The sequence below is a fragment of the Corvus cornix genome, chromosome 2 (assembly GCF_000738735.6).
Source record: "Corvus cornix cornix isolate S_Up_H32 chromosome 2, ASM73873v5, whole genome shotgun sequence".
NCBI classification, from domain to species: domain Eukaryota; kingdom Metazoa; phylum Chordata; class Aves; order Passeriformes; family Corvidae; genus Corvus; species Corvus cornix.
This window is the reverse complement of record NC_046333.1, coordinates 83,887,285-83,909,651: the sequence shown is the minus strand read 5'-3', so window position 1 is coordinate 83,909,651 and position 22,367 is coordinate 83,887,285. Positions and strand designations below refer to the sequence as shown.

At 40.7% G+C, this 22,367-nt stretch overlaps 1 protein-coding gene and 1 long non-coding RNA gene across 8 annotated transcripts in view; one reads left to right on the top strand and one right to left on the bottom strand.

Moving 5' to 3' along the window:
• GRB10 (growth factor receptor bound protein 10) overlaps nucleotides 1–22,367 on the top strand; it is a 145,738-nt gene that overhangs the window by 25,297 nt on the left and 98,074 nt on the right. For 2 of the 4 annotated variants that reach the window (XM_039548443.1, XM_039548444.1), the window contains exon 2: nucleotides 10,973–11,070. The exons of 1 other annotated variant lie outside the window; for it this stretch is intronic. In XM_039548443.1, coding sequence (XP_039404377.1) covers nucleotides 11,020–11,070 — 51 coding nt within the window. In that variant the 5' untranslated portion in view covers nucleotides 10,973–11,019. Of the gene's footprint in view, nucleotides 1–1,838; nucleotides 1,892–10,972; nucleotides 11,071–22,367 lie in introns of those variants that run through there. One more of the 4 variants, XM_019282571.1, reaches the window with a different exon arrangement.
• LOC109143858 lies at nucleotides 11,065–17,529 on the bottom strand. Of its 4 annotated transcripts, XR_005601394.1 has the most exons (4): nucleotides 17,329–17,529; nucleotides 16,656–16,712; nucleotides 14,347–14,706; nucleotides 12,890–13,205 (listed from the first exon to the last, which is right to left on the bottom strand). It is a non-coding gene; the product is annotated as an uncharacterized LOC109143858 (long non-coding RNA). The 4 variants fall into 4 exon arrangements; XR_005601395.1 differs by lacking the exon at nucleotides 12,890–13,205 and adding an exon at nucleotides 11,065–11,247 and having other exon boundaries at nucleotides 16,656–17,482; XR_005601396.1 differs by lacking the exon at nucleotides 12,890–13,205 and adding an exon at nucleotides 11,065–11,244 and having other exon boundaries at nucleotides 16,656–17,481.

The window sequence follows — 22,367 nt, the reverse complement described above, 5'->3', positions numbered from 1 at the left end:
ACCATTTTTGAATTGTTATTTCATCAATTAACAGCAGCAATTAGAAATTCAAATTTTTGATATTCACAGAGGCTTTTGCAAGAGAGCTCATCTGCTCCTTTGATAAATGTTTTGTTACACTGCAGTGTATTTTGAAGGGGGAGAACTTTTTGGAAGAGCAAAGTGTGAACAAAATTTCTGCCTCAAACAGCAAAAGAAATTCAGGGAAGAGAACTGAGACTTTATTTTTCATTTTTCATGAGGTTGACTGAGTTCTGCCAGGTCATCTTGCATCCTATGTTGCTGCTAAAGAATCTCTTCATCTGTTTATAGAGTTCACACTCACATGTAAATGTGTGTGTGTAACATATGTGTATAATATATGTATTATAAAGACACACACACTGAGTGAAATTAAACCCTTAAAGCTACTGGGAGAAACTGAAGTTTTGTCAGGATTGACTTCTGCAGTACAGAGACCAAAAGTCTGGGGATAGTGCGTGACTGGTCTGGCATAATTGTCAGTCTTTTCCAGAGGTGCTAAGAGTTTGAAGTTCAGGTGCTGTACACTGGGGAGGGACTCCTCTGGCTGGTTTTGTGTCTCCAGATTATGGATGGCTACATCTGAACCAGTTTTCTAAATTCCTGCTGTTGTCAATGGAAAGAACCAGGTGCTCCAGTAGTGTGCTTCATTGAATTGTATAGGGTGCAAGTGGCTTCTTGAGCTCAGCTCAGGCAAGCCCCAGCTTTCTCTGACATCCAGATAGCTGCTGTGGAATGAGATGGACTGCACATAAGGATAGCCTGTTTCTCCTCCCTGATGTGGCAGTGCAGGCGTGTACACTTCTCCTGTACACATACCACCACCAGGGGTGTGTGACTGCCTTCATATCCTGTAATAGTGTTGTGGTCAGCTCCATGCGCAGCCTGGATGTTGGTTTGCTTCTGTGGGCAAACTCCAGGCCTATAAAACGATGTTGTGTCTGGGGATACTTATGCTCTGTCCTCTCTCTCCCGCCTTTCCACTGCTGCTAGTACCAGTTGGACAACCTTGGAGGTGGGAGAATGCAGATGAGACCTGTGTGTGGGTTCCAGGCTTGGAGTGTTTTGTGGGTTAAAGCACATCGGTACACAGGGAAGGCACTACATCTGGAGCCTGCACCCTTGGAGAACAAGTGTTCCCCTTTGGTAGCTCCGGAGTCTGAAGGTTAACTAGGGATGTTCCTTGTTTAACTCATATCTAGTTAACCTTCAGTGCTGGGGATATTCAACACTTCATACCTCTGTTAAACAGCCTCATAAGGCCTGAAACAACAGATTTCCTTTATGGCACCCTGCAAGTACAGGGAAGTAGCTCTTAATGTAGGTGGCTTGGCAAAATATTCTAGTCATTTGGCCTACTACCCAGCCTTCGATATGTAATCTTTTGGTACTGCCAAAATACCATTCTAATTAAGTTGACATAGTCTATGAAGCCTGGGTGGTATTACTTCAGTTTTCTTCCCTGTGCTTTCCAACACTGCGTTTTGAAAGGGTTGGTGGAAGCTGTGACACTTGCAACCTCACCACAGCCTTCATTAAGTTGGGATTTTGGTCACCTCGTGACCTTCAGAATCAAAGCAAGAGTATTCTCTTTCTTCATCTCTGCAGGTACAGGTTAATAGCAATAAATAAGTGTTCAGTAATGCACATGAAACATGTGATCAGTTGGCCAGATTTCAGCTTTGTTGAACATTAGCCCTTCTACAAAATATTAACCTGTTATGTAGGTTTGTTTTCTGTTTTGTTTACACTTATTTGAAAAAGCTATGCCCTGTTTGTCCCAGGGTGGTATATTTGCAAGTAGGTCAGCATACTTGCTTTTGAGATGTCAGCTTGAAACTGTTTTTCAAGGGCTAAAAGACATAAGAGGGTAAGAAAGACTTTTGCATTGCTGATATCCTTTATTTATTTATTTATAGAAATTCTTAGCCTGTATTCAAGAATAGAGCACCAGTAACATTTTAGTTGTGTTCTGAAAGCTGGCACTGATTGCCTGCTGCTAACCATAAGCCACCCGTGGATTTGAAGCTTGTGTGTTGCATAATGCCAGCAAATGCATTTGAGATTACAAAATGGTCTCTTTGCTCTAAGAAGAGATTGCTGTGATTCGTTAGTGAGGCAGCGTTAAAGTACACGTGGGGTATCTGTGACATCAGTATCTTAAAAAGCAGGTTTTTTGCAGCTGAGCGAGCTTTGCCCTGCTTTGCTTCATTGCATGGGATTGAATGAGTGCAGTCTCCAAACTGGGTACAGTTTTTTTATGTTCCAGTCAATCAAGGGTGTATGCATTGCTTTAATTTGTGTGTTATCCCTTGCACTTTTTTATTGTAGCCCTCTTGAAGAGACAGGACTTTCTGTTCATCTCAAGGGCCAGCACAGTATTTGTTGGAGTTGCCTCCTTGCTCTCTTTGCAACTAGCAGCAGAGTTGGTCATTGCCTGCTTGCTTGGGGTTGGTGTAGTCCTGGGCTCTCCTGGCTCTGTTATCACTTAAAAGTCATTCTGTGGTAACCCTTACCCTGCTGTGCATGAGAGTTAAAAGGGGCTTGCTTTTTTATTTTTGCTACTTGCTACTGTTACTTACTATGGTGTCTTTGTCAGAATTGTTTCAACAGTTGAATTCTTTAGAATAAATCATGTTTGGGAATAGTTACCATGAAATTATTTGGAGGGTGAATTAACATGCCGTTGATGGCTGGGGAATGCATTTCTGCTCACAGAATGTGATTTTTTTTTTTTAGAGGCTGAGCAGAAAGTCTTTTTTTGAGTGTTCCAACCATACAAATGAGGTATACTGAGAATAACCTGCTGACTTAAGTGTACCTCTTATGGTATCTCAGAAAGATACCATCTCAGTGAGTAGCTTGCAGTTTGAATTGAAATGTCTAAACTTGCCTTCTAGCTTCAACCATTTATATGGGATGAGACTATTTAAATAAACCAGTGCTTATTCATGAACATAAATCATAGATAACTGTAGAAGCCTCTGTCAATTGATTTTCTTCAAAAACATGAACTTGATGTCTAAATAAAAGCTTCTGATAATCCTAGTTAATAACTCTTCCAAAAAAAAATCTTGTACCAAGGGAACAGTGATACATGTACAATTACTGTGTTAACTATCAGTATTAAACCCTGTAAATTGTCTAAGTAAAAACCCTAATGTCTGATGTCATTGGTCCACAATAATGAAGTTTTAAATCCAGGAAAAGAATTTTAACCCACCTGAAAACCCTGGAGAGCAGGAGAGACCCTAAGGAGGGATGTGAATGGTATTGATAAATATGTGCTTGTAGCTTCTGTGCACAAGTGTGAGTGTTGGTTTTGAAGTCAGCCTTATGGTCAGCCCTCTGTAGCCAGTATGGTGCAACAAAAACTAGCAAGTTCTTCTTCAAGCTACAGAGTCCCCTGCATAAAGATCCAAGTAAAGAAGAATAGGCTGTGAAGAATTGTAATGATTGATGAATGCATCATTTGGATGAAACAGGCTTAAAACGCTTGAAAAACTGATCAGTAGGTCATGTGATCGGAGATTGCCTTTTGTTCTTTGTTTTTCTTTTTATTTTTCAATATCTATGTCTTGCATCAGACAGGAGAGGAAAAAAGGTTTCTGCCTGCTTTGGAATATTCTCCAAAATGAAGGAGTGTTGTAGAGAAATAAGGGAACATAACCTGGGAACAGGGCATCCTTGCTGCAGATTGCTACTCTATGAATTTAAAAGTCTCTCTATCAAACCATTGTATATGTATTTCAACTATTATCTCTCCTAACTTTTGTCAGGAGTCTGTAAAAGTAAGAGCTGAGGAGTGCATGCTACCATCTTACCACCTTAGTAAAGGCTAGTTGAGTCTGGTAGATTTTCCAATGGATGTTTATGGATAGGCATGTAGATTAAACTATGGTTTCAGACAGAATCTGTAATGATCTGACTTTCTTAAAAAAAAAGCACTGTGCGAGGCTGATGAACTCACTTCAAATTGTTTAGAAAAATGTCTTGTGTGTAGTTTAGTCTCTGGGCTGGGGGGTCTAGAGCCCTTGGCTTTCAAATCCCACTGCAGAGCAGGGGGCAGGACCATTCACACCAGTTGCAGGTTGGAAACACAAAGGCTCATTAGAGTGTTGAATGCAAAAAGCAATGTTTGGGTAAGTAGGCAACAAAAGCAGACTTCAGCTGAGTTGGGGCCACAAGGTGAACGTGCCTGTGAGAAAAACTTCATATTTTATTTAGAGATCTATCCAAATGTTTAACTTCTGTGAGATGCCTGGAATGCAGTAATTCTCACGGATGTGCAGTAGGAAAGGTTTGCCAGCTCCTAATGGCAGTAAACAAAGAAAATGGAAGTTCACAGGTTGCCTTGGCCAATGTAATAGTTTGCTGCCACTAGAGAGGGGTGATCCTGTTTCCTTCCCTTCTTGCTCATGGTCTCCTGCCGTTCACATTGTGCCAGCTGAACTGCCTGTCAGATCTAAGTTTATTGCATTTGCTTCCTTAGCAGAACACTAACCCAGCAAAACAAATGCGTTAATTAACACAAGCTGAACTCATTAAGGACCATACATGACACAAAAGGGGGAGAAGGAGGGAGTGCCATGAAGCTTCTGGGAGGAAGTGGGGGAAGAAGGCAGAACAAGGGCTGATGAAGAGAGTGGGATGTCTGTCCTGTTCTTGGCAGTAACAAGCTATTAAATCATCTTGACTGTTGTATAACTTCACTCTAAGTCTTCAGGTTGGATAATAAAAGCTTAAAATAACACAAGGAAATAATTATTTAGACTGCTTCCCAAAATTATAAAATTTTGGATTCTGTTTTATGAGAAATGTGACTAGATTGGAGTGGGGAAGAAAGGCAAGACAGTGACAACACAGTGAATAGAGACAGTGTTTTTTCAGTTCTCTGGAGGCAAAGGATGTAGTGAGGAACTGTATATGCAAAATTAGAGACCATTAGTCATGGCATTGTCAGATGAAGTTAACTTTGGGCTGCCTCCCTGTGCATCTCATGTCCCAGTCATGCATCCTTGTACCTGCTCTACCTCTGCATATGGCTTGCTGATGGGTTTTGTCTCCTGTATATGATGTAGTTTTTTATTTCAGTTTCTGTCTAATTAACATTTCACTTAGACTTGGGTAAAAGTCTGTTTAGTTGCCAAAGTTCCTGCTTCAAAGCTATGGATTTGAAGCTATTAGGAGACAGAAGAGGATTTTCAGTGATCAAGGAAAACAGTAAACTGCAGAGTTTTGTAAGTATTTCCAAAGTTTGTTATAGGTTTGGGATTTGTTGTTCGGTTTTTTGATTTTGTTTGGTGGCTTGTTCTGGTTGGTGGTTCGTTTTTTTTTTTTTTTGTTTTGTTGGTTGGTTGATTTTTTGTTGGTGTTGTTGAGCTAAATACTGTTTTTCTCCCAGGACTTTATCTTTGCTGTCAGTGAAACTGTTCTGTCAGGAGGTGAACATGAATTCATGGGCTATGAGTCTTGAGCCCTTTCAAAATTTTAGGCCGATTCAGGAAACCAAAAAATGCTGAACTGCATATATTTTATTTAATTTTATTTGGCAAGGCTCGAAGTGGGATGGCATCAGCTCTTCTGTGCTTCTTCTGAAGTATGTATCTGTTTTGGCTTTCAAAAGCCTGTATTGCCGTTGCCAAGATTCTTCACTTTCTGGCAAAAGTACAATGGCAAATGGCTTCCTTTACAAGGTGTAATATTTAGACTAACAGCTTTGCAATTAAGAATGGCAAAAGAGAATTATATTCCCTTTTTTTATAAGACCAGATTTTTTAGTAGGTTTTCGTGGGAGTGTTTGGACGTAACTGAAGTGCTTTTGATTGATGATTTATATTTTGAACAGTGCTTTTCATTTTAGTGCGCAACACTCCCTTGAAATTTTAGCTAGAACAATGCTTTGTTTTCAAAGATGTTCAAAGTATTCCTCTAGTTAGGCATTTGCTCCATATCATAGACTTGCAAATGCCTTTTGGGTACATATGTGTAACAAAATGCATGTGAAGATACCAACTCGTGCAAGGGAAATGGGGAGAAATTGGGAAAACTGCAGCTATTCTTAAATATTGCCTGCTGCTAATCTCAGTAGGCCATCAGGGTGTTGACGATCATGTCATTAAGTCTTTTGTGGTTGCAGGGTGATTCCATTCCGGAGTGTTTGGGGAGATGTTTCGGAAGAAAAAACTTGTTTGAAGGGAAAGTGGCCGAGTATTGTTTTTCAGCATGGGCAAATGAAGACTTTGGGTGTGAGGAGGGACATTCAGAGCTGGGGAGAGAAGCAAGTGTGTGTTTGAATTGGGTAAGCGAAGAACGTGGTCAGTAACACGTCTGAGGTGATGAATCCAGACCTGCTTGCTAAGTGATCCCTTGGGGAGGGAGAAGGGCGTTCTCAGTGTTGCAAATTGACACAGTCTCCACCTGAAGCTATGTCTAAAAGAGGGCAAGATGCTTTACAAATCCTTGCATGTACTGATTGCTGAAGCTATGGTGAAACCTGATGGCAAACTTGTGAGCTGCCAAGGATGCTTTAGTCTTCTTGGTCCAGCCAGCTAAGGAATCTGATGGCACTTTTTCAGCCCACATAGTCATTCAGGCTTCATTTTTGTGAGAAGCTGTGTGGATCTTGCATGCAAAAGCACATCTGGGTCCCACAGTTTCAGTGCAGCTGGGGACATTGCTAGCTGTCAGGTCTTTCAACTACAGAAAATTCATTGGCATGCCTCATGCTGCTTGTATCCAACTTTATTTCCATTGTAACTATGGCAATAGGAGTAGACTGGTAAGGAAGTGTCAGAGTATGGGTACTCATGCCTGTGTTGCAGAGGGTTGCTCGGTGTGTCCATATAACTGCTGCGTCTTGTAAACCTGTTTCAGTGATACAGATACATACATACATACATATATATATATATATGTACATGTTTGCAGAAAAATCAGAACACTTTCCTAGATGATGTGAAGTAGTGGGGAGCCTACGGCCAGGAGAACAGTTAAAGTCTTGGAGACTGCTCCTTGTGTAGGCTAAGGAGAGGGTGTTTTTCTCCCTGGGTCTTCAAGATGTTAAATTTTAAGACCAGTAGACTTAACCCACACAGTCCTGAAGGAAACTTAGGGGAGAATATTGGATTGATTCAGTTTTAAGACTTTGTTCTAGTTTCTTAGGAAAATCCAGGTTTGGTCTGCTAAGCCTCATTCTGCATTGTGGGGAGAAATGGAATAGTGATACTTAGTGTCTGAGAGAATAAAAGGTATACATAAAAAAGAGGGAAAGATTTCTAACTTGTATGTAAAACCTGAGATCTTAGATAAAGGTCTTCAGGTCAAAATTAAGGCTATGTTGAAGCTTTCTCACCTTCCCTCTTTCACAGTAGTTCAGTTGTAGAAAGCAGAACATTATGAAGAAAAATGTTGAAATACTTAAAAGGGTATAGCATTCAACAAATTTGTTAAGTCACCTTTCATAAAAGAGCATAAATCCAGTTTTCAAGAGCTCTGGAGCTTGTCTTGCAACTCTGCCAGGTTAAAATCCTTTTTTTTTTTTTTTTTCCCTCCTCCTGTTCCTAACTAATCTGCAAGCAATTGCGTTTTAAAAATTATTTTTCTCTTGAATTTAAAGACTTTGACAGATGGCACATGTAGAACCTGGAAAACTTCCTGAATTGGCAGAGTGACCATACCCCTGCCATTTTCCTACCACAGTATCCGTAGGTGCGTAGGCTGTGTCTGCTTCCAGAGTGCTGGGCGAGATACCGTTTCCTCTGCTGGGAATGTGCAGAGAACAAGAGATAAATCAGAAAAACATACCTGGCAATGGGCAGAATTTGCAGTTAACCAACAACTTAATCTGCTGGTTAGTTAAATAATTTGATTGTGACTTAAACAACCCATTCAGAGCAGTGACAGTCTCCAGGGTGCATACCTGCAGTGTTTTCCATGCAGGATTGATCGCAATCTTTTGGATGGTGTGAGTTCGTTTAACACTTTTTAGAGACTGAGACACCAAAGCTGTGCCTTACAATAGTCCATTCTTTATTCTAGAGAATGTCATACCAAAAATTAGTCTCATGACCTTTGAAACTTGGTTTATCATGACTGTCCTTTCAGGGCCTCTGTCCAAGGCAGAGCTCTGAAGCCAATAAAAGCAGATGAAATCGCTTGGTTCTGAATGTGCACAGGCTGTCTCGCTCAATGTTGCATGACAGTTATTCTCTCAGCTGAACGTCCCGAGTTTTGTAACAGTGATCGACTACATAGCTGGTTGTCTGTTTACAATCCTTTGGAATTTCCCTCCCCCATGTAAGGCATTTTAGGAGAAGGGCAGTAACTTGGCACTTGAATACTACTTTGTGATTTGTGCTGTGTAAATTGTGTGGCAAGAACATGTATATCTGTATGCAGCTACAGTCTCTGAAGAGAAGTGACATGCTAAAAATCATGTTTAAAGACAACAGCACAGGAAAAATTGATCTATTTTTTCTTTTTAAGTCCTAATATTTATCTACTGAACACATGAATTGGTGTAGAGTTCTGTCCCTATGAAATTTATTACTTGTTGGTGTGGCACAAAGGACCTTAGACCAAAGGTGAGCAAAGGCTTTTTGTATTCCTGGGGTAGGACTAGGTTGATAAACTGTTTTTAGACAGACAAAAGAGATGAGATCTTAAATCAGTGTTAATATGTGACTGACCAGGAATGATATCATCTAGAGATTATTGCTTTCCTCTGTTTCTGCAGTGTTAACAAATGAATACTCAAGAATGTAGCAGTGAAGCAAATGGTTCTTGATAAATTATGCAGTCTTGACTCCAACTATTGTTTGAGGTAATTTATGATCTTCCATTGGTGTAATGGGGCTGTGGCGTAAACTGCAGCACACCCTAGAGTAGACAAATTGGTCTGGTATTGTTTAGGAACATATTTAATCTATCTTGCTATAAGTGAATTGGAGCCTTTTGCTGAAACATCAAAAGCCCGGTGTGTTGATACTCAGTCCTAAATAACCTACCATTAAATTTGCAGCAGTTGTGCCTTTTCTTGATGGCTAAATACTGAGGTGGTAATAAACAAAACTGTTGCCGTGTAAAGCTCAATTCTTTTCCCTTATTCCCTTTATGTAAACTTTAGTCTTGGTGGGTTTAGAGGCCAATAATACAGTTCTCTTTATTCTTAAAGCATTTTACCAACTTCATAACAGCTACTCCAGTGGCTTGCTTAATTTCTCTGTAGATGTGCTTACAAAAAAGAAAAGAAAATGGCTACTCCCCCAAGTGAAAAGGTTTTAAAGAGCTTTTCTTAAATCTGTGCTTAATTCTCCCGGAACAAACTGGGTGATTAAGGTGAAATCTTCAGATCAATCTTTAAAACTGACTGCAAACTTTTAGGTGTGGAGAAGTAGTTAGATGGCTGTATACCACTGTTTATATGTTTAGCAATAGTGCAAGTTGACTAACGTGCCTACAGTTAGATGTTTGGTGTTGCCTACCCCACTTTGGATCCTGTAAGATTTTGGGTTTAATTTTTTTTTCCATTTACTTACCTAGAATGAACAACTGGATTTATGCATATTTGGTTAAATGGATTTTCAGACTTGCTATTGCCAAAACCAGTTTCCTCCTGAGGTAATTGGCTGTATGAATTGATCACAGAAAACAGCAGAAGCCCAGTAACTACTTCCTGGAAAGTTCCCAGGAGTTTGCCTGCTTTACTGATAGATGAGGAGGCTACCATACCTCAGCCAAACTCATCCTGGGACTAGGTAAAATAAAGCTTCCTTGATGAGCGCATGGTTTGTGGACCATAGGCTGGAAGTCCTCTGGGAACACTTTGTCCAAGATGTTTTTTAACCCTTGTCCCTGACTTAACTGTCCCATAAATTTTGGTGGCAGCTTTGGTTTGGTGATAGTTCATGCTTACCAGAGAGCAGTGGGTAGCCTGTTTAAAACTTGGGCTTTTGTTTTGAGTACATAATCAATAATTAATAGTGAACAGGAGTCACAACACAGGAGCTCGCTTGTGGTAGAAGTAAAAGTTCTGACTGTGCTTTGCAGCCTGCTTTCTCTTCCCCCAGTCATGCTTTTTTCATCTACTTGGAGGTGGTATCACTTGTCTTACACTGCAGGGATGTCTTCACCACTGGTTGGAAGAAATGCTGGAGCAGAAAATAGTGCTTTATTTATTTATTGTGGTTTATTTTTGTTTCCTTTAGGAGGCAGTTATAATAACTTTCTTGACATTGTCTTGCCTTTTTATTTTTAGTTCTTTAGCCATATGTTCCTCTAAATGTTTGCAGATTTCTTTTCAAGCTCTATCTGATCACAAAGTTGATGCTTTAAAGAAACACAACTCACCTTGCAAAGTTGCTGCTAATAATCACTCAGAAGAGCAAGTGCACGACTTGAATTAATTTGTATGTGACACTGATATATTGTGTGAGAATAAAACCATGAGAGAAAAGGCAGGCAGGAAAGGGTAAAGGTTAGAAGTTGTGTAGCCAGGCATTGAAGGCTAATGCTGCATAATGATCTTGGTGATCTTGTGGGTCTTTTCCAACTCAAATGATGCTGTGATAAGTGACAGTCATCTTAATTAACTCGCAGATTTCAGTGTTTTCTTTCCACAATTGAAAACATAGCCTCAGGTGGTGAGAGCCAGTTTTCAAATGGCTAGGGTTTTGCTGTGAAGGGAGGCTTTCATTTTTGCCTGAACAGTGGGAATAAAGTAGAAGCCACGTGTCCTGAGAATAGTTATGTTGGGCTTTGAAATGAAATACCAAATTGAACGTGTTTGCTAGGCTACAGGCAGCAAATGTGCACAGTTTCTGCTTCAAGTTGATGCAAATCCTCATCACCTCATCTTGATCTTCTTGGTCTTCCTCCTCCAACTGTTTTCAATAATAAGTTGATGAAATGTCTTCAGTATGGTTTCTGACAGTTTGTTTGTACTCTGCAGGTCCTGGGAAGCAGTAGATGTAATTTGAAGAAAATTTGAAGGAACAAATGGCTTTAGCTGGCTGCCCAGACTCCTTTTTACATCTTCCTTATCGGATAGTAAGTTGTGAAACTGCATGTTCGTGTCAGCTTGTAGCATCATATTGCTGTGTGCCGGTGATTGGTGGTGCATTCAAACTTTTCATCAAACTGCTAATAGCTGTCTGGCAATTCTCTGGGTTTTGCTAACATTTGGAAACAGAGCCTCTGTTACCATCCTGTGTTCAAGTTCTGCTGCTGAAAAAAATTGGGTTATTAATATATATGGATTAAGATTTGAAATTTGCCTTAAAAATAGCCATTTCCTATTTGGGAGAAGGCAAAGAAAAGGTGGCAAGCTACAATACCAGCTAAGTGCCTTGCATCAAAATGTATCAGTTTGCTGAATGCTATATTTGTAGGAACAAAGGCAGAGATTTTTACACTTGGTTAGATCCTATGCTTTTTGAGTCATTGTGCTGTATCTAAGCAGCCAATATGGCATATTACAAAGAGTATATTTTAAAAAACCCTCAGCTAAATTCAAAGATACTTGACAAAAATGCATGTGAAAGTTCTCTTTTTTTCCCCTGGGCAGTTTTAGTTGGCATAATGCTTGCTTTGTATTTTCTATGAAACTGCAAATTGCTAGTTTGGATATAATCTTTTCTTTGCACTTTTTATCATCTGTTTTCATAATATGATTACCACACAGAGGATTCAGTTATGATTTTGGACCCTGTAGATACACAAATAATTAAACAGTGTCATGTGACATTAAAACCTTTTCCCTCTGTCCCAAGAGAGACATTGCTAGTAGTGATTACTACAGTCATGCTACTCATTTGGAAGACAAGCAAAAAACCAGACAAAAACAACAACAAAATTTCCAAAAAATCTCTTTAGGATTTATACATGTTGTGTAATATGTCAGCTTACAATTTTTTCTTCCCCAACAGGAAACCTCAAATTAGTTAAAAGTCTAATGTTAGTATATGCTGAGTTGTCAGCTGAATGTACCTGAATGCTTCTCTGGATAACAGGAAAAAACATAAGAGTTCTTTTATAGCTTCTTTTGCAGCTATAAAAATAGACTGGACTTTGAGAAATTGGATGTTCTGAAAACCTGTTACTATACTTGGATCTATGATTTTAAAGGAATATGTGAATAGATGTGCCTGGACTTCATAATTTGGATGCACTGTGAAATTATGCTTCCAATTCATTTGGAGCATCATTTGAGTCATGATGCAAAGCTGATGGAAAGGAGAGCTATGTAAGAGAAACTTGACATTCTAGGCAGTCGTTTTTGGGCTGCAAGTGTCAATCTTTCCTGTGAAAATAGTGCCTTTAGTGGTTCATAGGAAGTAAGAATGTGAATTTTCATTGGTACTTCCCTTGCTCTGACGAACCTGGTAGATAACCTGCTTTAGTCTGGGGCAGTCAGCAGACTGGAAGTGTCAGAGCAACATGGGGTGACTTAAGATGGTGGGAAAGGCACTCAGTTATTTTTGGTGTAAGCTTACTGTGTATTAACTACCCTAAGTGCTTATAACCAGTTTGAAGACTAACTGTGGAAGCCCATTCACAACTACTGTGCCTTCTGTCAGAACTGAAGTTTGCATTAAAAAAACCCTGAACATCTGTTTTTCCACCCCTACTAAATCTGACTTAGGAGCTTTCATCAACTTGTCTTTCAAATTTGGCTGCAGTGAAAGCATTTTGTTGGTAAAGGGCTGAAAGAAGGTTAAACTAAATTTGCTCTAGATTAGAGTGTAAAGAAGTATTCTCTTTTTTCAGCACATTTTCTTACTTAATATGAATGAAAGGCTATGAAGGCCACTGCTCCAGAGATCCCAAGGTTGGGACCTTAATGCTGTAAATTCAGTATTAGAATAAATTGACACATTGGAGGTTGGGATTATATTCAAGGCAAGAAAAATGAGAACCTGGATAAGTGAGTATGCACTACAGAATGTGCTTTAGGATGTCTTGCTGCCAGTCCACCTTTTCTCAGGTTTTTTATGTTTTTGGAGAGATGGGCAAAGTATAGATCTCTGACTTTGTTACTGAGTTCTTTGTTTGCTAGGTTTGCTTCTTTCAGAAGCTTTCAGGTCTTGTTTAAGAGTCTTTTTCTTCTTTTTCTTTAAATTTCTCAGGAGTTAGCACATGAACCGGTCACACTGAGTGCATTCTCCTAGAAACAATCTCTAGGTCTGTAAAAAAAAAAAAAAAAAAAAAAAAAAATCAATACTATCTTTCAGTGGCTTTCAGGAGTCATTTCCAAATTCTTGAACTCTTCAATAAAAATCCGGCAGTGAGAATTGGCAGTGCTTGTCTTCTGTTCCTGGAAATTCAGAACATAGTCCCAGAATTTCTCAGAAAAAACGGGATGATTTACTGTGTTTCCGTTCTTTTGCAATCTGTAGTCACAACAGTATTTATGTGCAGTGACTTGAACTCTTAGGGAATATTTAGTTCTTTAACCCTTTGCGTTAATTGTACAAGTCTCAGTGACATAAATAACAAAAAGATGGGGTGTTTTTCTCGGTTTATAAAGATAAAATTTTGGGCATCTGGGAATGTTCTGTTTATCTTCCACTTTCTGCCTTCTGTTTGTTTTCTCATGACCAAGATGCAGGTATGACTTCAATAATAAGTAATATATTTTGGTTTTAGTGAGCTGAATTCTTATTTGAGAAAGGACTTGTAACTTGGTACAAAATGGACTACAAGCGCTTGGCCACAAAGTAGGGAGAAGATGGAAGTTGCTTTTTCTTATATGTACAGAACTGTGGATTTCAGGATTGCTAATAATCCTCTTGATCAGATAAGAGTGCAGAATATTGCACATCATACTTGAGAAGCTTTGTGCACTGCAAGAGTAGGAATTAAATACCTAAGAGAATTAATCAGAGGCTAGCTACTGTAATGAAAGCCTCTTTGAATGATGTCAGGTTTGCGGATGTGAAGGTGATTTGCTGCCAATACTAGAACTACAATAGTGACATTCCTCTGCCTTCATCTGGAGCAACAGTTAGGCAGAGGTTCTCCAGGTTTTAGTATGGCAGCTTTGATTCTTGTTTTCAATAAAATGACACAGTATGTTAGAAGACACCTTTGGAGGTCACCTGATCCAAGTCCATGGCATATTGAGGTTATACTTGTTTTTCTAGAGTGCTTCATCTTGGTGAGTGTGGTTTTCGGGAAACTCGCATTTTTATTTTCAGGGGTGGCTTGGGCAGTTAGAGAAGAGAGGGTTTCTCTTTTAGTGAAAGGAGAGAAAAAAACCCTTTTGATTTTATTAACTCTCTAATTTATTTAGAGAATTACCTTGATGGATGCAATAATCCTTACCTTTGTGACATCCAGGTGCCTTCTATATGACGCAGGCTTATCTCTGCCAATTTGGAATTGAACACTCTGTTATTTAGTGTTAATATAGGCATACATGCTGCAGTCCTTGTTTGTGTGCATAAAATGTCTTTTATCGTAAAAAAACCTGCATGAAAAACATTCGATTGCAGAACCTGTCTCCAAGTGGCCTTGGAAAGAGCTCTTGAAACCCTATGTTTTGGCCCTCATTGTCTGCCTGATGCTGTTTGAAAATCTTCGTTAACTTGGCTGTTGACAATTGTTTATCGATTCTTTGGAGATGTTTCTTGCCAGTTGTGGTAAGAAAGATGCCAGGCCAAGGTGGTGCTGGTCACTCCTCAGCTGAGCGGGGGGAGAAAATATCATAAAAGGCTTATGGGATGAGATAAAGGCAGGGAGAAGCGCTCACCAGGTACCGTCACAGGCAAAACAGACTTGACTAGGGGAAATTAGTTTGATTTATTACCAATCAAATCAGAATAGGGTAATGAGAAAGCTGAATCTTAAAAACAGATTCCCCCAACTCTGTCCTTCTTCCCAGTTTCAACTTCACTCCCGATTTGCTCCCTCTCCTCCCCTCCAGTGATGCCGGGGAATGGAGATTGCAGTCAGTTGTCTCTGACGATCTTTCCTCCTTAGGGGGAGGACTCCTCACACTCTTCCTTTGCTCCAGCATGGCCCCTTCCCAGGGAGACAGATCTCCATGAACTTGTCCAGTGTGGGTCCTTCCCACATGAGCATAGTCCCTCCCACGGGGTGAAGTCCTTCTGGAACAGGCAGCTGTGCCTTGGGAGGGTTACAAGGCAGAAACAGGGCCAGCAAACCTGCTCCAGTGTGAGCTCCTCTCTCCATGGGTGCACAGGTCCCACCAGGAGCCTGCTCCAGTGTGGGCTTCCCACAGTGTCACAGCCTCATTTTTGTATCTACATGCTCTGGCATAGAGCCCTGGATGGGCTGCAGGTGGATCTCTGTGGGACTCCATGGTCCCTGCAGGGACACAGCTGCTTCACCATGGTCATCACCATGTGCTGCAGGAGAATCTCACCTCCAGCTCCTGGAGCACCTCCTCCCTCTCCTTCACCGACCCTGGTTTCTGCAGAGCTATTTCTCTCACATATTCCCACTCCTCTCTTCATCTGCTATTTGTCGTGGTTTAGGAATGATGCTCCCTGATTTAGTTCTCCCACTGAGCCTCTCCAAACCCCACTGTCCCTAGGTCACTTGGGGGTGACCAGAGAGGCGAATTTTAGGCACAAAGGCAAAGATAACAGATTAAAATAAGAACAATGTACTGCAAACAGCTATGAGATAAGAAAAGGAACAGTAACAGCAACAATATTGACAACAAAAGTATTTCTTAGAGAGTGATTTCACACGCAAAATGCTCCTGGAACCTGACTAGTACCAGGCTTGCTCATCAGGAAGGAACCCCTTCTCCTCAGACTCCCCTTTTTTTCCACCCCTGGCTATAAGGTGAGGTGGCATAGAATAACTTCAGTGTCCTCGCCATGCTGCCTCCCAGCTACTACAAAAATTAACCCAGCCTTGGTCAGAACCAGGACATAATCGAACAGAGGTGATTTTTTTTTCCTCACAGAAGCCACCCCTGTTCCTCCCCCCACTTCCAAAGCCTTCACATGCAAACCCAATACATGATTTTCAAGATTCAAAATAAACAGTAGCTTAATTTACTCTTATAAGGCTTAAATGTACAAGGATTCTGCTTGCATAAAATTAGTCCCAGGGTTTGGGTTTTTCATGCTAAGAGGACAGTATGGAAGGACCGGAGTGCACAAGCAGGCTTTCAAAGTCCTTGGGCATAGCTGAGTGAAAAACCACCAGATGCATTATTACATTGCATCATTCTTCTACATATTGCATAAAGAAAAGCTGAAATGTTGCTACTGCCAATGCAGAAAGTCATCAGATTTGTGAAATATGGTGTCAGTCAACGGATCTTTTATTGACGATACTCTTGTTTTAACAGTTTACATGTATGTGGTGTAGAGGGTTGACGGACTGGAGCAGACACAAAGCACAAAGCAGCGTGAACATTAGTGAATGTTTTTACAAGACATGTTGCCTCCAATATGAAGTTATGAAATCTGTCTCCCTGAGTGGAGACTGCAAATGTTTTTTACAGATAGAGTTGATGCTGCTTGTTAGTTTTCATTGAAGACCAACTGAAGCTAGATTTCTAGCCTCTATTTTTCTTGGAAAAAAATCTGTTTAAAAAATTGTCCCAAAGCAAGTTGTTTTCATTAACATTGAAATAAAAGTGTGGGGCTTACCTCCTAAAGATGCCACTGGAAGTGTACTTGCCAGCACTATGGTGTATCATCAGAATACTTAAATGAAGCAAAATAACATCAAAGAAATTTGTATCTTACACTAAGCTTATATGCAATTGATTACAGTTTCCCTTCTTACAAGAAATGCTCATCAATTTTGTTTTTTGTTTTTTGCTGTACCAGTTTACCTTTCTACATTTCCAATCGCAGGCATGTACCTTTTTGCACTTCTGCTTTTGTATTCTAATTTATAGAAGTTGGTTGGCAAAACATGAAGTCTTTTTTCGAAGGTGAATGTGAGCAAGAAATTTCAAGTGGCTCAGTCCACATTTTTCAATTATATGAATTTTTTCAACCCATCGAGAAAAAAGACTCAAAGCACTCTAGTTGTCAATCATATTATTTGCTACTTGCATTACTACTAACACTGGTTAGTAAACAACACAGATGTTGCAAATCAAGTGAAGAAATAAAGTAAAGAAGTTTAATTTTGCATCTTCCTGTTAATGATTTCATGCTTAAACACTAGACTGAACCTGTTGTTAAATGCAAGCAGTCTCTTGGTTTACCTCTGGTTTTCATACATGTTTAAGCCTACAGTTTGCTACTTTTATACTTGAGAGAAAGCTGAGAGGGGATGGGATGTTAGGAATATATATAAATATATAAATACCTGAAATGTTGCAAACGGAATGGAGCCCAGGCTCTTTTCCCTGGTGACCAGAGCCAATGGACACAATCTGAAACACAGGAGGTTCCCTCTAAATATTGGGTAGCGCTCTTTCACTGTGAGGGTGACTGAGCACTGACAGAGGTTGCCTAGGAGAGGTGGTGAAATCTCCACCCTTGGAGGTAGTCCAAAGCCATCCACACGTAGTCTCAGGCAACTGGCTGTAGGTGGCCCTGAGCAGGGGATTGGAGCAGGTGACAGCCAGAGATCTCTTCCAACCCCAATCATTCAGTGATACTGTGAAAATCAAAAGCAGTGGGTCTCTTTAGGTTCTGACTTCTATGCAACTTTTAATACGATAATTTCAGACTGAAAAAATACCCACATTGATAAGAACAGACTATTTTCTGTTCTCTCACAAAGCTTCTGAAGCAATGGTAACAATCAGTTTAGCAGACTATAGCACCAAAAAAATTCCTGTATATTTTTTAATGAGTTGGATCTTTTCCAAATGAGTAAATATTTAACAGGCTGTTTACCAACTGGTTATTTGGAGACTTACCGGTATGAGTTTTTTCATGTTAGTAACAGCTCTAGTTTAACAGAAGAGAGTTGATGTACCAGTCCTAACACAGCTTCACACTTCAAACACCTGCATAAATATAAGACAAGAAACCTAAAATACAAAGGAATGGAAGCATTGTTTTTAAAATTGCATTTGTTATAGCCAACTGGAATTATGTTAGTGGTAGTTTGGAGGGGTGTGCTTTTAATGAACCTTCCTCCTACAGGTGTTCTGTGCTCTACATATGAGTAAACAGTAACCAGCGGAGAAGATTATTTTGTTTTTTTAAGAGGAAGATAATATTGCTGTGTATTTGGAGCTGTCAGTTTTCAAGAAAGCACTGTGGCTTGGATAATTCTTAATGTTGTTGTCCATGCCAGTTGGCTCAGAGAGGTCTTTTCTATCCTTGGAAAAGACCAATGATATAATGTTGCCTTATATTTAAGTATTTCCAAGAAATGTATCTAGATACAGGCCTTGTGCAAAGTTATGCCCAGTATTTTCTTGCCTTACATAGTCTAAAGAGAATGTGTTTGATCAAAGGAAGGACAATATTTCATAAGCACTTACTTAAATTTTTTTTTTAAGTTAAAATTGGAGGGAGGAAAAAACTCTTCCAAACTACCACCCCAAATCCTGTGATTCTGCATCAAGCTGTTCATGTGATCAGATCTGAGAGGAGAATTTTCCTGTTCCTAAAAAGAAACAGAGGGTACAATTTCCAAACTTTATGTGATGCCTCAGAGATCTCCATTTCTACACCTGCAGACTTTCTACTCCAAACTGAAGGTGCTGATTCAAAGAAGAAGGGAGAGCCCGAACTCACTGTGGCCTTGGTGTAGTGAAGGTGCCGCTTACTTGGTAAAGCTAGGGGTAAATATATCAAGTCCACCTAGCACTAGCTATGACTGAAAACAGTCTTTACCTGCTCTTTTTCCATCCCCTAAGAATTTTTCTTTCAGTTCCTAATATAATGTAATCTGAAATGGTCTTTCTAAAAAGTTATTCCTAGGTTCCCACAAAACCATGCCTCTTTTCGAGGTGTATCCCTTATTCTTAGTGTTGCAGGTATGTTCCTGTCGTGGAGAGGTGGGATGGAGCAAGGACTTTGTTCTTGTATGGCTGACTTTGCTTTTTCGGGATGGAATTTTACCAAATTGATCAGCTTTCAGGAATCCTTCATGAACAAAGGGCCAGATTATTGGTATTAATGGCCTTTTATGCTAGATAGTATTGATATTTTAATCTGAGGCATTAAGATACAGTGTTTTTATTTCTGGTTTTGAAAGAACAGTGAGCAATCAAAGGTAGAACACAAACTCCCAGCAAAGCTCTCAGGCTTTACTGCTATTTTAAGATAGCTTTGGCCTGTGTGCTGGTACAACCAGTGTGCATATTTGAAATTCTAGCCTCTACAATGAAAAGGCAAGCCCTCGGAAACAGCCAGTGGTTCTGGAGCATGCTGGTCCTTTGCAAGCTGAATGTTAAACAATGACTTAAGACTCTACTACACACTGGCTGTAGCTCTTGATGTCTTACACACTGGCTCCATTTTTTGACATAACTTTGGCAAGTGGGGGAACCTGGCAGTCCTTCATGCTGGAGGCCTTAGCTCTAATAAAGTGCTTTAGTTATTAGCACAAGTAAATAGTTGTCCATTTGTGCTTCATTAATGCATATTAGTCATACAGTAAATACTGTCATGCTGGCAAGTTCCCCAGAAGAGTGAATACTTCTGCACAGTTCAGGAGGGGGTTTCTGACAAAGTGGTGTTGGCACCTTTCTTGAAGAAGTTCTTGAAGCTATTAGTGTAGGAGAGTGACAGGCTTGTTATTTCAGCTCATGTGAGTTTTGTAGAATTGATACTTCAGTGGAGGCAAAGAGGTATCTTTGATTAATATTACACTGTTGCAGTAGGTTCTTCTCAAATATTCAGTTGACTTTTCTACAGCCTTTAGCTATATTGAGGCAGGTTGCTTTGGGCTGTGGGGAGTACAAATGAGGTGCCTACTCTTCTAATGAAAATAGATGTTCCAAAAATCCCATATGATTGTCCAGCATTGTAAAATTTCAACTCTATGTTTGAAGAAACCTAGTATGTGCAGCTAGATGAAATCAGAATCTTTGGTTTCTTGAGAGATAAGACCCTTAGTAACAAATGGTATAAATTGCAAACGAGTATGACTTGTTCTTTGGAACAGCCAGTGTAGATTTACCAGTTGCTTGTTTTTGTCCTTTGCGTTCCTGGCAGTGACTTCCAGGGAGACTTGCTCCTTACTCTTGCCAACTTGTCAAGGCTGACCAGCTTCTGGTTCTTCATATTGTCATCCTCACCTGTTTTGAAGAGGAATGTGTTTTCTGCCTCTGCAGTCACCAGAATCATCCTCTGATTAGTGACTTACTCTTTTGAAGATAATAGGGAGTAGCCTTGCAGTGGTATTGGCGAGCTTCCTTGGCACCTTCTAACGCATCCTATCTTCTCCTATTTAGCTTGTCTGATCCGTAACTTTGCTGTGAGTAATAGTTCAATCCTCCAGATGCTGACACTGTGCTCAAAGAACTGGGAGACATGAGGAGGAACTAGGGAAAACTGAGGCAAAAAAGTCATTGGTCTTTTGCATCATTAGCTGCTGGGTCCTGTGCACAATTGAGAATGAAGTAAACTAATATTAGCCATCCTTTTGTCCTTACTTGCCTGTATACCAATTCCTTGTTTTTTCTTGGCATCCTTTGCTTGCTCTAACTCTTCAGCATGTGTACAATCTCCATATTCTTTCTGCGTAACCTCCTCCTGCTTCAACCTTCTTTGTGTTTCAGCATTTAAGCTGAGGCAGGAGTTGCCTGTCCATTCAGCTTGCTTTCTGCCATTCCCCTGTGACTTTCTGCATGCCACAATGGGCCATTTTTGAGGTTTGAGGAGGCTGTCCTGCAAGATCAGATTGTTGCCCTGTACACCTTGGTTCTTCAGAGAAGTCTGCCATGGGAACTTTGCACGCAGATCCTTGAATAGGCCAAAAATCTGCTTTCCCACAGTCCAAGACTGTACTTCTGCTGCTAGTCTTGCTCTCTTTGCTTACTCATTACTGTCATCTTTGCATCATCTCCACTGCCGTCAACCTCTTCCTCGCCAACTGGCTCTTCTTTGTCCACCAGCTGGCTTTGCCAGCTTGTTGGTCAAGCAGGAAAATGCTTCCCCAGTTGGCTCACTGATCACTTGTGATGTGAAGTTATCTTCAACCCACTCCAGAAATCTCTGTAATGTTCAGTGCTGCCTGCAGCTGGAATGGCACTGTTTGCTCGTGAGTGGGTCAGAAATGTGATTTAGCTGATTTGTGTCCAGTTTCTCCCCATCCCATGCACCTGGCTGCAAAAATGGATTTGTTTGGTTGGAGCAAGACAGGTATTCTGAACATTAATCTTCTTAAAGATGGTGGGTGCCTCTTTTGGGAAGAAGTATTGCAGTGAAAAATGAGGGACTTGGCAGCGTGACAGAAGCAAAGGAGAACCTAGAGGTGCTAGATAATTGTTCAGGTGCTTCCTGTCCCAGCACTGTCCTTTGTGGCTTCCCAGACAGGCTTTTGGTACTCAGTCTCCTGTCATGGCACTCTCCCGGCTTCCCTGTTGTTTGCTCTCTCTCACAAGGCTTACATCCAAGTGGAACATCTCCTGTGCTGCTTTCTCTGAGGACCTACTGCCAGCTGTATCTCCCCAGGACCGCCCTTGGGGCGATGTAGGGTAGCTCCCCCTTACTGAGTGGCTTATGAGCTTCCACCCTCATGATGCTGCTGTCCTTTGGTCATGACTGCCCCTGACTCTGAGTCATTTGGTGGGGAGGCAGGAGAGTCCTGGCCACATGTTCCCCTTTTCTTTCCACTGTGGGCCCATTGTAGAAGAGGTGCTATCCATGTGCCGGGAGAGCAAGGAGGCAGCACAGGTCAGGGAGGGAGGGCTGACAAAAGCCTTCAAATGCATGAACTGTCTTATTGGTTGTAAAGAGTTTGTGCCTAGCCTGGCAAGGCTCACATCTCCCTTTCCTGCCTGTGGGTTTTCTACCTCTTCCATCTCTCTGGCAGACACCTGGTGGACTCCCAGGATTTCTTTGAGTGGTTATGTTCAGGCTGATGGAGAGCAGTGCATGGATGAGCTTGGGAGAAGATGTTCTGGCCGTCCTGGAAGGAGATCATGGGCTCTTTCTGGAACACATCTTGGCAATGATGATGTCAGGTGACAGTTAACTGTGGCTAGTATTTGTGGCTAGTCCACTTCCATGGCCTTTCTTTCCTAGTCACCCTCTACAGGCTCTGGGTCTCCTGCCACCTGCTTGAGAGAAGCCCTTTTATCCTGCACAGTCCTTCTGTGTGCTCCTACCCTGTTCCCCCTCTGCATATCCTCCTTCTTCCAGAGCTCTTTCTTCTTGGCCACACCACCATGACCTCTTGGAAAGATTTCTGCAGAAGGTAACTCCAGGATCATATGT